The sequence below is a fragment of the Procambarus clarkii genome, chromosome 45 (assembly GCF_040958095.1).
Source record: "Procambarus clarkii isolate CNS0578487 chromosome 45, FALCON_Pclarkii_2.0, whole genome shotgun sequence".
Taxonomy (NCBI): Eukaryota; Metazoa; Arthropoda; class Malacostraca; order Decapoda; family Cambaridae; genus Procambarus; species Procambarus clarkii.
Genome location: NC_091194.1, coordinates 7,892,571 through 7,908,205, shown reverse-complemented (window position 1 = coordinate 7,908,205; position 15,635 = coordinate 7,892,571). Strand labels below are relative to the sequence as shown.

At 45.3% G+C, this 15,635-nt stretch overlaps 1 protein-coding gene across 1 annotated transcript; it reads right to left on the bottom strand.

Moving 5' to 3' along the window:
- Positions 1 to 2,139: 2,139 nt before the first annotated feature.
- LOC123770199 (uncharacterized) lies at positions 2,140 to 14,615 on the bottom strand. Its single transcript, XM_045761873.2, has 5 exons — positions 14,440 to 14,615; positions 8,199 to 8,357; positions 5,558 to 5,629; positions 3,992 to 4,128; positions 2,140 to 3,364 (listed from the first exon to the last, which is right to left on the bottom strand). The coding sequence occupies exons 2-5, from the start codon at positions 8,355 to 8,357 to the stop codon at positions 3,322 to 3,324; spliced, it is 411 nt and encodes a 136-aa protein (XP_045617829.1). The 5' UTR covers positions 14,440 to 14,615; the 3' UTR covers positions 2,140 to 3,321.
- Between the last annotated feature and the right edge of the window lie 1,020 nt (positions 14,616 to 15,635).

Sequence of the window (15,635 nt, the reverse complement as noted above, 5' to 3'; positions counted from 1 at the left end):
GGGTTAGATGATCTGCTCAAGACGACAGACTATACTTATATAATTATTTTCTGGGAATTGTTCCCCCTGGGGGCCGCGCCTATTCTAACCCCTATTAGGTGGTATATACTCCTTACCTTGATGGTTACCCCTAACTCAGACGATATCCACGATATAACATGAAACATTATTATGTGTTCACATTATATGCCTTATCAAAATGCTTTGGATCTAAAGCACTAAATTTGGAAGCCACATTTTTAAAACGCTCGTCTTATTCTTTGACATTTATAATAGAATCTTAGGATACAAGGTCGGATTCAACTATGAATTTTTTTCGGGCATCAAATATTCCTTCATCCTCTGCAATTCCACCATGGAATCTTTTTCTTTTACGTTCCCTGTGCTGTCATATCCCATATTATCACATTTTCGGGCCAACTCGGTTTCTTCCTTATCAGTCTGTTTGAATTGAGATTTCTACTTATTTTGCATGTTTTTCGTATTTTTTTAAATGTAGCCCATGCTCGTCAACATGGGCTGCAACCCCGTTTATAAAGGAACAACACTTTACTGTGCTGTATATGCAACACAAATGATGACGTTCGAACATTTCTCGAACAGTGCTTCGCTGATGACCTGTTTGAATCGCATCTCTGTATAAATGCTTCACTCACATATTACAAATTAATGATAACAGAACCTAAACACCAAATCTAACCTAACTACGGCCATGTATGCACTGCCCGACGCCTTTGTCCGACTTCCAGCTGTCCGATTATTCCAACTATGCCTGTCAGAGAACGACCAAGGACCTCTAAAACCAGCTTCTCCACGAAAAGTCTATTTTCATTCCCCGTGGCGCAGTGGTGAAACACTCGCCCGGCGCTTCGCGAGCATTGTTCGAGATGTGTTCGAACGGTTCGTATCTTGGCCGGGGAGGATTGACTAGGTGCTAATCCTTAACTGTAGCCTCTGTTCACCCAATAATGAATGGGCACCTGGTTGTTAAACGATTTGGCAGGTCGTATTCCGGGGAAAATTAGGATTAAGAACCTGCAAGAAACGCTATGCGTGCTAGTGGCTGTACAAGAATATAAGAATTCTTGAATATATAAATAAAAACAAGAACAAAAAAAAATTAAAATTAGTTTGGCGGTCGGCCACCGAGTTGACGTGGCGCGACCTGTTCACTTGCTCCGACGACTAAGTCTTTGTGTCTGTGCTTGTCCGCGGCCGTCAAAGCCCTTCAGCTTTTTTCACCGTTTTGTATCCGGGTATGTGTGTTACATCCTGCCACTATGGCGTCAGGAAATGCAGGAACTTTGTTGTTCCAAGTTTCAACAAGCGGTGAAGCCAAGAGAAAATATCCTGTGATGAATTGTATACAAAACGTTCAGCATATAAAGTAAGTTGAATCTGGTATTCCTACAAGCGTCGCGTTAGATACAAAGTTAGCAAAACCACTCTGCATGATATATATTAAATGCTATAGATAAGATATTTGCATGTTGAAAGTGAGAGTGATATAGCAATGCGCAATAGAAAAGTACTTGGAAATGCTTGGGTTAAAAAGTGTTGACGAGGCTGTTCGACAGTGGTAAAGGACGACACTTGGAGAATCAAAGAAGCCAGTGCCAGGCTTAATCTTCACCAATCAGTGCCAGGCTTAATCTTCACTAATCAGTGCCAGGCTTAATCTTCACCAATCAGTGCCAGGCTTAATCTTCACCAATCAGTGTCAGGCTTAATCTTCACCAATCAGTGCCAGGCTTAATCTTCACCAATCAGTGCCAGGCTTAATCTTCACCAATCAGTGCCAGGATGCCAGGCGAGTCGAAAACGAACCCGACTGCACTAAACCCTCAAATATTTAATATAATTGTGTTTTTCTTCTTTTAGTACTGAAAGACAAAGGTAAACAGTCAGAAAGAAAGGTACCAACACTTTCAAAAGTTCCGATAAACAGCTTGGTTTAAATATTGGATCTTGCCGCATTAGAACCAAATTTAAATATAATAAAAATCATAATAATTTTTATTTACAAAAATATAGAGAATAATAATATGGTACGGTGGTATAATAATGGTAACAGAGAATGTATATTTAATATAAAACCACTAATACAAAGTGTTTCGGGCATAACTTTAAATAACTCAGCAAGTTGTTTAAGGGTTTAATGAGGTAGACAATGCTAAACAAGGAATAAGATGACATCTAAACTGTTAAAAAAAATAGTAAATGATGTACATCTTTTAGGGGGAGGACATGACATTGAAAACAAGAGGGAGAAACTGCACATATGTAATGGGGGAACAGTTAAAACTAAATGTTTTAGGTATTCACAAACATCAACTTACAATTCTAAGATGCTAAACATCTTAGAATTGATGAGAGAATGAAAACAATTGGCAATTATACAAGAGACATTTATAAACAGCAGTTTTTTTTAATAGTACACAATTACTAAGAGAACTGTAGATAATATTTAGAAAAAGTTACATAAATTTTGTTTATCTGAAAACAAGCGAGGGAGCATCGAACGCCCTCCAGCTAATCTTTTGTTCGTTGCTGCGTGTCGGGTTCTCTCGTTAAACCATAGTATTCTTGGCAACATCGTTCTCTATTGAATGATATCGTTCTCTATAATGCCTCGAAATACCAAAATTTAGCGACTTTCCCAAGCTTAACCACACCACAGTATCTTGACTATCTCTATTATCGTCATCTCCAATTTCAACTCTTATATCTAACTTCTTTGATAGGCACAGCGACAGCCTCGCTTCTTGCAAGATTGGCGTTCGATCCCCAGTGGTCCAACGGGTGGGTTAGGAATCATGCCTTCAATTAACGCTGGTGGTGTGTTGCTTGTGACTAGAGGCTGGTGGTGTGTTGCTTGTGACGAGAGGCTGGTGGTGTGTTGCTTGTGACTAGAGGCTGGTGGTGTGTTGCTTGTGACTAGAGGCTGGTGGTGTGTTGCTTGTGACTAGAGGCTGGTGGTGTGTTGCTTGTGACTAGAGGCTGGTGGTGTGTTGCTTGTGACTAGAGGCTGGTGCTGTGTTGCTTGTGACTAGAGGCTGGTGGTGTGTTGCTTGTGACTAGAGGCTGGTGGTGTGTTGCTTGTGACGAGAGGCTGGTGGTGTGTTGCTTGTGACTAGAGGCTGGTGGTGTGTTGCTTGTGACTAGAGGCTGGTGGTGTGTTGCTTGTGAGTAGAGGCTGGTGGTGTGTTGCTTGTGAGTAGAGGCTGGTGGTGTGTTGCTTGTGACTAGAGGCTGGTGGTGTGTTGCTTGTGACTAGACGCTGGTGGTGTGTTGCTTGTGACTAGACACTGGTGGAGTCTCTTAGTCGAGCTGAGGCTGTAGATCGTCCAACGAGAGCGGGGTCCTGTAGGAACAAACAAGATAGGTAGTCTATCTAGTCTATCTAACTATCTAACTATAGTTAGACTACCAACAGGTAGTTGGGGCCAACACCAACTACCTGTTGGCGGCGCTCAAGAATTCCCTCCCCCCCCCCCCCTCCAACATATAAAGTTTGGACTGTAAAGTGAATAGTAACCAATTCTACTGTCTAATTGCCTTTTACGTCAATATATGTACGATGATGAGCATTGTTGCGTAAAGTACCATCTAAATGGGATGGATTGGTGGATGTTACAGATGCTTATAAGACATAAGCTTATACATCAACTTACGACTTGCAGGGGCTAAGACATAAGCTTGTATATCAATTTACGACTCGCAGGGGCTAAGACATAAGCTTGTATATCAACTTACGACTAGCAGGGGCTAAGACATAAGCTTGTACATCAACTTACGACTCGCAGGGGCTAAGACATAAGCTTATACATCAACTTACGACTCGCAGGGGCTAAGACATAAGCTTGTACATCAACTTACGACTCGTAGAGGCTAAGGGAGAACGTACATTCCCATGTGGTTGCCAGAGTGAAGCAGCATGTACATCCCTGTGCGAGTGTCAGAAATACAAAGGGCGGGTGTGTGGACTTACGTTGGGTCGAGGCAGGTCCAGGAGGCGCCGGCGGGGAGGCAGCTCAGGGCGCCACAACAGCGAGCGGTCACAAGCCGTCCCGACGCCTCGCTCACGAACGCGCACACTGAGTTTTCCCGCCCGCACCCGCTGCCGTCCTGTGGCGGGAGAGACGGACGCTTATACCAGCCGGAAGGGAAAGGGGATTTGTCATTGGCGGGAAAGGAGGGATGGGGTGTTGTTAAGCTTACTGGTTACGAGGGTAGGGCGAGGGGTTTGTTGTAAAGGGAAAAGGGGAGGGGGGGGGGGGATACAAGCTGAAAGAGAATTCAACATCAACCCATACAGGGTAGGGGGCAATAGGGGGGGAAGGGGGGTAAAAATTAAAATAGAAAAAGTAAAAGTCATCTTTAATTTGCCATAAAATGATAAAGTATATTTATAGAGAGCTGGATAGGTTGTCCCCCATGATTGAAGGTCGCCTCCATTCACCGGGTACCCCTGTGATTATATATAATGGTATGGACAGTATGCCGACGTCGCCCCCCCTCCACCCCCACCCCTTCCCCCTCATGTGCTGAGAGTCGGGAGCATGCCAGGAGGCACCTGATGTGCATTCATGTGTGTGTGACTGAGGAGTGGAGACAAGTCGTTCCTGAATCTGTAGTAAACTTTTTTCGCTACATTCTATCTCATATAACTGCATAATTATCATGTTATTAGACCATTCCTCTTGCAGAGTTGTGAGAGGCTCGCCGCAAGCGTTTGACCTCCTACTTTAGACAGGCAGAAAGAGAAATGACATTTGTGAAGTTTCTCTTATAGACTAAAGAGCCGAAGCTCGACCTCTGCAGGCACAACTAGGTGAGTATATTCGCTCTTATAGATATACATAGGTAATTCAGTATGACGCACAATACAGGAACATAATGTACTGTGTAATTATTACTACAACCAGATTATCTATCTTACCATCCAGCTGGTAGTATAGTCTATCAGTTAAGCTTCAAAATAATATGTAGCAGAGGCTGGTACGTTAGGAAGCGATAGGCTTCTGGCCAATACTTGGAAGAAAATGTTGTCATCGCAGTGATATACAACTCATTGGGTTTTTTTCAAGTGCACAAGGTCACCATAAGGGCTGGGACAGTGAAGGTCACCATAAGGGCTGGGGACAGTGAAGGGTCACCATAAGGGCTGGGACAGTGAAGGTCCATAAGGGCTGGGGACAGTGAAGGGTCACCATAAGGGCTGGGACAGTGAAGGTCACCATAAGGGCTGGGGACAGTGAAGGTCCATAAGGGCTGAGGACAGTGAAGGTCACCATAAGGGCTGGGGACAGTGAAGGTCACCATAAGGGCTGGGGACAGTGAAGGTCACCATAAGGGCTGGGACAGTGAAGGTCACCATAAGGGCTGGGACAGTGAAGGTCACCATAAGGGCTGGGGACAGTGAAGGGTCACCATAAGGGCTGGGGACAGTGAAGGTCACCATAAGGGCTGGGACAGTGAAGGTCACCATAAGGGCTGGGGACAGTGAAGGGTCACTATAAGGGCTGGGACAATAGAGACTACTGGATATACTGACCCGCTTGTAGTGGTAGTGGCTGGGTCTGGACAGGTACTCGGGGCTCCACTTCTGTATGGGCTCCTCCCGGAACTGTCGGAAGACAACACCTGTGGTTACCTCGCTGCTACCTCCGGCAGATTAAATAGTAAGACATGGTTTATATGTTCTTAAATAGTATGTGATAAATTTTAATGTTTAATTGAGGGGGTTGGCGTTAGAAGACTTGTGTTGTGGTGTGTGTGTGTGTGTGTGTGTGTGTGTGTGTGTGTGTGTGTGTGTGTGTGTGTGTGACCAATAGGTATCGTTGACACGTAATATCTGCGGTTAGTCACTTCTCTTGTTTTTGTTAAAGATAAACACCTGTTGAAGATTCTCAGTAGCTCATTAAATCTTCGACTAACCTTCCCCGACGCCTGCACTGACTCCCTCCAGGTCTTCTGTGCGGTAGGTCAACATCTCTCAAAATGGATTACTCGAGTACAGCTGAGCTGAGAATGCACAGTCTCTCTCTCTCTCTCTCTCTCTCTCTCTCTCTCTCTCTCTCTCTCTCTCTCTCTCTCTCTCTCTCTCTCTCTCTCTCTCTCTCTCTCTCTCTCTCTCTCTCTCTCTCTCTCTCTCTCTCTCTCTCTCTCTCTCTCTCTCTCTCTCTCTGACAATCAAGGACATTTCCCTGCACATTGGTAGCTCGCCCTTTTCTAAACTTCTCTTACCATCCTTCCCGCTCGAGAAGATAATGAAAGATCATTCGAATTGATGCAGTGACCTCTACAATGCCTTAATGTTCACTGTTATACTCTTTTTCATTCATGTTTATACACCTGTCATGTCACCCCTTACTCCTCGTCAGTCTAGAGAATGTAAAGTATTCTCTGAAGCTCTCTTCATATGGGAGCCATACAATTCCTGTGAGGTAACTTTGGCGTCCTTCGTTGTACATGCTTAAGTCTGCTCTCGTTAGTAATTCAGTCACCCCCCCTTCTTAACACTTCCCTTTTCACTCACTCTCCCTCCCATCGTGTCTTCAACCCTCTTTTCTTCGTCCCTTCAAGCCTTCCCTTCCTGCCTTCCTCCTCTCTCTCTCTCACCCTCTCTGTCACCTTATAACCCGGGAAACTTCTAATGCACTCTTGGTAATAGGTTCCGGCCAGACACCACTGATTGAATTACTGGCCTGGCCGGTCACCACGACCTCTTTGGTTAGTGGCCTGGCCGGTCACCACGACCTCTTTGGTTAGTGGCCTGGCCGGTCACCACGACCTCTTTGGTTAGTGGCCTGGCCGGTCACCACGACCTCTTTGGTTAGTGGCCTGGCCGGTCACCACGACCTCTTTGGTTAGTGGCCTGGCCGGTCACCACAACCTCCTGGGTTACTGGCCTGGCTGGAAGACAGAGTATGGTAAAGTAGTGGTGTAGCCAGGCACTCGTGTTGAATTAGTGGCCTCGCCAGGGGCCAGACACCACACCTTACTAAGTTAGTGACCTTTTCCGGCACTGTATTTGGTTACGTTAGTGGCACAGCGTATGGCCGGTGATATGTTCATGGTGGATCAAGTCTGTACTCGCCTAGTTGTACTTGCGCGGGTTTCGCTTCGGCTCTTTGGCCCCACTTTTCAACTATCAATCAATGGTGTACAGATTCCAGACACCTGGACCACTGGTGATCGTCCTTTTTTAAAATCTGGTAAGAAACTATGGAGCCGAATTCCATAAGCAACTTCATAAGGAAATATAAAAACAACGCGAGGAATGCAAATCATAATATTAATTGACCATAAGCTGTAAAGGCGGGACTCGGAAGCTAACGTTCGACCCTATATGCAGATGTATACGAGAACATACAGGGTCAGGGCGGGGAAGAAGTTAGGGGTGACCTGACCTCCGCCCTGAATGGACATCAGGTGACATAAAGACTTGTGTTTAACCTCACCCCGCCCGAGATACCTAGGTAGGAGGAAGTCAACCCACTCTCCCGCTGCATTCTCTTATAAATGGTTTATAAAGACCGGAGCTGAAAGTCATAAACATACGGGATACTAAAATAAAATGTGTTATTTATTTCTTACAAATATCCTGAGGTAAACTCCGGCACCGGAGTTATACAATCACAACGCTTCCCGTCCGGCGTCTTAAATTAAACAAAATAATAAAAATAATTGTCAAAATCGAACAGAAACATGCGTAAATGATCGCAATTTCATGCAAAGAGTTCAGGGTCGTGGACGCGGTCAGCCTCGGTGAATCCGTCATGTGTGTTCACAGAGTAAGGCCGGAGTGTTTGGTATGAACACATACTGTCACTCGGACGGGACTGTGAACATGACCTGTTACGTTCCTCTGAGTACTGAACACCAGGCTAACATGTTTGACGCTCTCTCGTACGATCAAAGTGGAAACATTTAACACTTTATTATAAATAACTAGGTTGACGTCTTGTCTAATATGCTACCTATGTAGTTTGTCATAAACACTTGCTCTACTCTAATCATGTGTAGCTATTTGCTAAAATTTTAAATCGTCACACTCACTCTTGCAGTCTCAAATGTCCATAACTATATATTTTGGTTCATCGTTTGTACCTGCAAGAGAGGAGCTCTATTTTATTTAGTAATTTTAATTGTTCGAGGATTTGTGGATTTCCATTATTTAGCTATTAACTCACCCTTTTGTAGAGGTTGGCTCTGCGATAGTGGTTGTTGAACCAGAGCGGCGACCACTTGTAGATGACCCGGTCCTGGTCGAAGGCCGCCACGGAGGCAAGGCAGGCCGGCCCCGCCACCACACACACCAACAACACCACGCTCCTCCCGCCTCCAGTCATCTGGGAACACACAAGGAGATACTGATTGATTGGTTGATGAAGATTAAGCCACCCAAGAGGTGGCACGGGCATGAGTAGCCCGTAAGTGGTAGATTTTTGAAGTGAATGTAATCGTTGGTCATGTAACATCTTGAAGTGTCTCTGGGTCTCTGCTGAGTAATCCTTAGACGCCGGTCTATAAAGTCTCGTTAGCAAATGAAGAACTGCCGGGAACCTAGAAGACTCTAAGCCTGGCCAGAAGCAGTTTATCAACAAACATTGGACCTGAAACCTACATTGGATCAGAGTACCTACATATGCTTATGTTGGGGTGAAGAAGCGGAGTACATACATGCGGGATCAGCAGGCCACATTCACCAGCTGATTGACGGTTGAGAGGCGGGACCAAAGAGCCAAAGCTCAACCCCCGCAAGCGCAACCAGGTGAGTACTGATGGACGTCATCATGATCTCGCCGCCTTTTTTCCCCTGGCCAATAACGACGCCTCGCTGCTCGCCTATATTGCCTTCCCGGTCGTGTAGGGACACCAGGATACTGTGGCCGCAGCCTGAGCAAGATCATCCCATAATGAAGGTTCGGGCAAGCTTCTCTTTCTTGTCTTTCTCCCCATCCCTCCTCCTCCTCCTCCACTATTTCCTCTCCCTTCTGTTTTATGTTGTTTTAGATTCAGCTATTAGGAACAAAAAGTTGCATGTAGTACGGGCTATAGTGAGCCCGTAGTGGACTTTGAGCGGGGCTGTGACTTGTTTCCCTTCTTCTCTTCTCCTTTCTTTATCTCCCTTCTCCCTCACTCTCAGCCTCTTTTCCCCTCTCTCTTAGCTCGTCGTCTGCCCCCTACCATCCGCTAAATACAACCCCATCCGACGCCTCTCGAAAAAAATAGTAAAAGCACTTAGTTACAATAACTTTGTTCTTTATTTGTTTGCATATACTAGTATTCTGTCGTATTTTTTTAACAAGTTCTCAATGGTAGTTCAGTGAACCCCACTTGACAGTTATAACCTCGGCCTTCCCAGTAATGAACCACATTGGTAATTCCTTCCTGTTGCAGTGAAACCCGTCCTCAAGCTGAATTAATTATCGTTTTCGTATTCCTCTCTATTTTATTTATGGCTAGATAAAGCTAAAAAAAAATAACTCTACGTGCCTCCCAACCCGCCCCTGGAAACTAAGCGTCCTCAGGGGGACATGTACCTTCATTATAATCAATCTAAATGCACGCTATAATTAGTGCTCTTATGTACTTACTATCCTTCGTTAGGTTAGGCTTGGGCAAGTTAAGTTTATTGCATTCTAAAACATTTGAAATGGAAAATGCTAGCCTGCTTCCGTTTCCCTTAGAATTTTACATTAAAGACAACCTTAGCCTTAGCGCTTATTAAAGAAAACGAGTTTACCCGAGACTTAGTCTGTTTTTCTGTCCCCTTAACCAGGGAGTCAGTCCCTTCAGTAGAATCAGCCTGAGGATCGGCTGATCAAACCACACCAGTCTCATTGCTTCACCCTCGTAATGTAATTACACGTAATTGCAATAAAACCTAACCACTTAACGTAACCTAAGTTTTTGCCCGAAACGCTATGCGTGCGTTTTACAAGAATGTCAATTCAACTTATTTTCTATATTCTCTGTTAACCCCCAATGTAACTTCTTGTATATAAATAAATAAATAAATAAAATAAATAAGTATATATCACTATTATATTCAAAACAATTATTTTGAGTATACAATACGTTAAAATTGGTGACTGCGTCCTTGGTCTCGACTGCCACTTGGACGAGTCTACCCTGAACACAGGCGACTGCGCATCTTCCCACTCTTGACTAAACGTTCTGCCCAGCAATCCACTACTTCTACTGGGTGCCTTTAATAGCAGACACTTTATAATTAATAACGCAATTCACACCTAGTTAATGGAGAGAAAGAGAAATATGGTGACGACCCTCCCATCCGTCCTGAACCCTCACCAGGTCGTCTCCAGCAAGAGTGGGAACATCAGTAGAAGGTAAAGTAAGAAAACGAGAAAGAGGGACAACTGATTTAGCAAGACGGTGTTAAAGAAACATTAGCTGACAATTGCTATATTTAGCGTAATAGACGTAATATTCTAAGAAGAATATTCTATCCCTAATCCTACCAAGGCGGGAATATACGCAGAAATATGATCAAATTATTCCCCAAAACAGGAATCAACTTATTTCGAGAGATAGTGATCAATTTATTCCAAGACATAATGGTTAACTTATCCTCAGACATCTTCTCAGCAGTTCTTATCGCGTATATTGACTATGTGCGTCGAGTTATGACCCATGACACGGTGTCAATAAGGGCATCAGGTGTCGGCAAGATTACTGTGATGCACGATGTCGCCCGTTTGATGACGGGATCGTTATAAGATCAATAGATATCGTGTCGTTATCTTGTTTTTGTGCTGCACGCCACCGCTCCTTAATTGCGGGGTTAGGTGTTACTGTTATAGGTGTAGCGAGTGTATAACAGGTGTGTGCGTGTGTACGCAGCAGGTGTCGTGGCTGGTGGTGTTGTGTGTCGCAGGCAGTGTTGTGTGTCGCAGGCAGTGTTGTGTGTGTCGCAGTGTTGTGTGTCGCAGGCAGTGTTGTGTGTGTCGCAGTGTTGCGTGTCGCAGGCAGTGTTGCGTGTCGCAGTCGGTGTTGTGTGTCGCAGGCAGTGTTGTGTGTCGCAGTCAGTGTTGAGTGTCGCAGGCAGTGTTGTGTGTCGCAGTCAGTGTTGAGTGTCGCAGGCAGTGTTGGGTGTCGCAGGGCAGTGTTGGGTGTCGCAGGCAGTGTTGGGTGTCGCAGGCAGTGTTGTGTGTCGCAGGGCAGTGTTGTGTGTCGCAGGGCAGTGTTGTGTGTCACAGGCAGTGTTGCGTGTCGCAGGGCAGTGTTGTGTGTCGCAGGGCAGTGTTGTGTGTCGCAGGGCAGTGTTGTGTGTCGCAGGCAGTGTTGAGTGTCGCAGGGCAGTGTTGTGTGTCGCAGGGCAGTGTTGTGTGTCGCAGGGCAGTGTTGTGTGTCGCAGGGCAGTGTTGTGTGTCGCAGGGCAGTGTTGTGTGTCGCAGGCAGTGTTGCGTGTCGCAGGCAGTGTTGCGTGTCGCAGGCAGTGTTGTGTGTCGCAGGCAGTGTTGCGTGTCGCAGGCAGTGTTGGGTGTCGCAGGCAGTATTGTGTGTCGCAGGCAGTGTTGTGCGTGTCGCAGTGTTGTGTGTCGCAGGCATTGTTGCGTGTCGCAGGCAGTGTTGGGTGTCGCAGGCAGTATTGTGTGTCGCAGGCAGTGTTGTGCGTGTCGCAGTGTTGTGTGTCGCAGGCATTGTTGCGTGTCGCAAGTATTAACCAAAATATGGAGTATCAGCTAAAGCTTCACCGATACATCTCTCCACAGGTATGATATAACATAAACACACTAACGTGATGTATTGTTTTTAACAAATAATAACGTCACAACGCATGATTGATGTCCGGAAGCCACGTTGCCTAATCTGGTTACCTCCTGAGGTGTCAATCATCCCTCGACTCACATATCATCATCATCATCACTTACGTGTCACTTGTAAATATTTAACGTAAAAAATAGAGTATCATATACTTTATCATTATATTTGTGAAATATAATGAAAAAAACGGTAAAATTGAGATTTTATTAAATTTTTTTTATTAAGATGGAGACTGATGAAATTTTCACATGGTTGTATCTGATCGACCGGAATATTTGAGATAAGAGGTCTTCAGCCAATTCAAGTGTCGGGGGTCGTCTGGAACGATGTCATTAGCCGACATATGGTAACTACCGCTTGTATGATCTTGGCCAGAGCCTGACCTGCCACTGGTGGCTCGCCAGAACAACTAGCCAAGCTATATAGCGTTCTCGGGGCAATCTAAAAGTACCTGAAAGTAATTACTTTCCTCTTGGTAGTGTTTAGTCTTTTCCGGAATGAGATCTTCTACTTCTACTTCTACTTCTACTCCGGGGGGGGGGGGCTTCGTAGCCTGGTGGATAGCGCGCAGGACTCGTAATTCTGTGGCGCGGGTTCGATTCCCGCACGAGGCAGAAACAAATGGGCAAAAGTTTCTTTCACCCTGAACGCCCCTGTTACCTAGCAGTAAATAGGTACCTGGGAGTTAGTCAGCTGTCACGGGCTGCTTCCTGGGGGTGGAGGCCTGGTCGAAGACCGGGCCGCGGGGACACTAAAGCCCCGAAATCATCTCAAGATAACCTCCTTGGCGTCTGGCGTCAGGCCGTGTTTGGGGTGACGCCGTGCACAAGACTCCAGAACGCCACTACAAAACAACTGCATTTACATAAAGAAAGAAAGGAAGCTGTATTCCAGAACCTGTAAAGCCTGTGGATACAAAACTGTGTATTCACCTAGTTGTATTCCCCTAGTTGTGCATGCGGGGGATGGGCTCTGGCTCTTTCGGCTCGCCTCTTAACTGTCAATTAGTTTTTTTTTCACATACACACGAAGCAGCCGTGACAGATGTCTAACTCCCAGGTACCTATTTACTGCTAGGTGAACAGGGGCATCAGGGTGAAAGAAGCTCTGCCCCTTTGTTTCCGCCATCGTCGGGGATCGATTCCCAGACTCTACGATTACGAATACCGAGTGCTGTCCTCTCAGCCACCAGGTGTGGATTTAAAAGTGTGTGATGACAGTAACACCACACTCATCATACTGTGATACCACCTTCTTCATCATACAGTAACACCACACTCATCATACAGTGATACCACCCTCTTCATTATACAGTAACACCACCCCCTCTTCATCATACAGTAACACCACCCCCTCTTCATCATACAGTAACACCACCCTCTTCATCATACAGCAACACCACCCTCTTCATCATACAGTAACACCACCCTCTTCATCATACTGTAACACCACCCTCTTCATCATACAGTAACACCAACCCTCTTCATCATACAGTAACACCAACCCTCTTCATCATATACTAACACCACCCTCTTCATCATACAGTAACACCGCCCTCTTCATCATACAGCAACACCACCCCTCTTCATCATACAGTAACACCACCCCTCTTCATCATACAGTAACACCACCCCTCTTCATCATACAGTAACACCACCCCTCTTCATCATACAGTAACACCACCCCTCTTCATCATACAGTAACACCACCCCTCTTCATCATACAGTAACACCACCCTCTTCATCATACAGTAACACCACCCTCTTCATCATACAGCAACACCACCCTCTTCATCATACAGCAACACCACCCTCTTCATCATACTGTAACACCACGAACCAACACAACCACTGTACCACCTCTTGGTACAACCAACACAACCACTGTACCACCTCTTGGTACAACCAAAATCCTACGACCTGGTTACAACCAACATTTAGAACATGAACCATTAACCAATTATTATAACCAATAATAAATCAAAATGTTTGGTTATGGTAATTATAACACTATTATAATTACTCTTGATGTCGGGGTCCTTGTGGCGTGTCTGCTGGACGCCTCAAGACTCTATATAAATCTATCTCAGGTTTTTTTTATATGAGTCGTATATGAAGCAGGAAACATATATGTCCAATATATGTTTATATGCCAGAGTTCCTTGTGCTGGTCTAGACAGATGTGAGAGGAGAGTGCCAGGGAACACTGACTCCCCGTCACCCACGGTCATAAGAGACGTCACCAGTGAGACAGGTGTCGTGAGAATGACGGATAGAGACCTGTTTTCATGTGTGACAGAAGGGACAGTATCTGTCCTGTCATACGGGACGGTTGTGACAGGGAATACGAGCGTTTTATCACTGTGTTAACACCTAAGTGAACTATTTCGATTAGTCAAAAATTAGTATATTTTGTCAATAAAGATGCTAATAATACCGAGGGCCGCGTAACAGGAAACTGTCTGGCGGCAAGGTGACGCTAAACGTACGGAGACCAACTACATGAATACGTCTAAACTAGACGCACATGGTCGTCCGAGAACATGGATCTATATGTATATTTCTATCTCCCAGTATACACGGTGACTCCAGGAGCTTAGAATAATAATGACTAGCAAATTAGAGCTATGGTTTTACTCACCGTGTTAAGGGGAATCCGGAGCCTGTGAGAGAACGACGAGCAGGAACGTGGTTGATCCGTTCGTGTCAAGCGACCCAACAAGTATGGGGCCGCCTGCACCTCTGCTCCGTGTGTGTGTTACCTCGTCTCCTCCCACTGCTCCCTACGTCACTGCTCCTGGCCACGCCCACTGCTCCCTACGTCACTGCTCCTGGCCACGCCCACTTCTCTCACAACATTGACTCTCTCTCCCTCCCTCCCCCAACGCCTACTACACTAGTGACGTCATTCGTCTGGGAAGCAAGAGGCTGGTGGTGCGCTAAATTAGAGGTGAAATTGAAGCAAGACACACGATAGTAATGACGGCTGGTTCTGTACGCCGCGGCACACGAGGCTAGGCTGGCCGTAAGCTCTTTACAATGTTATTTCGTGTGGAGAGAATTATGTTGATTGTGAGTGGAATATGGAATGAGGGAGGAGATGGAGTTAGGAGGAGATGGATGAGGAGTAGAAGGAGAAGGATGATGATGAGGGAGAGAAGAGACCAGGGTTCAAGGAGGACGTAGGAGAGAGTAGTGGGTGTGTGCGTGAGACAGGTGGGCGGATATTCACCGAATCGTTCTCATCTACATGTGCTTGCAGGATTGAGCTGGTCCCGCCTCTTCACTGTATCAATTGGTGTACAGGTTCCTGGACCTATTAGGCTCTTATCATATCTACATTTGACACTGTGTGTGGAGTCTGCCTCTACCTCATTACCACGTCAAATTCAACATTCAGTGTGTTCACTACTCTGACACTGACAAAATTCTTTCTACTGTCTCTGGTTCAGTTGAAGACTCAGTTTCCACCTGTGTCCCCTTGTTCGTGTTCCACCCGTGCTTAATAGTTTGTTCTTATATATATTCTGTAAACATGCGGCTCAGGCTTGGGTACAAATATTACTGGGAATATCGAATATTTATTTATTTATTTATATACAAGAAAGTACATTAAAGGTTAACAGAGAACTTAGAAATTAAGTTGATTTTACATTCTTGTAAAGCCTCTAGCCACTAGAATAGGTGTTAATGAGAATGAAATGAAGTGTAAATTACGAGGTATGTTAAGGTCTCACACCCTCACCCATTATGTTCTTGATTGTCCGTTGATTAATGTATATAGAAACACTGAGATAAGGACTGTTCCTGAACAAATAGCCTGGATGTGTCACAACG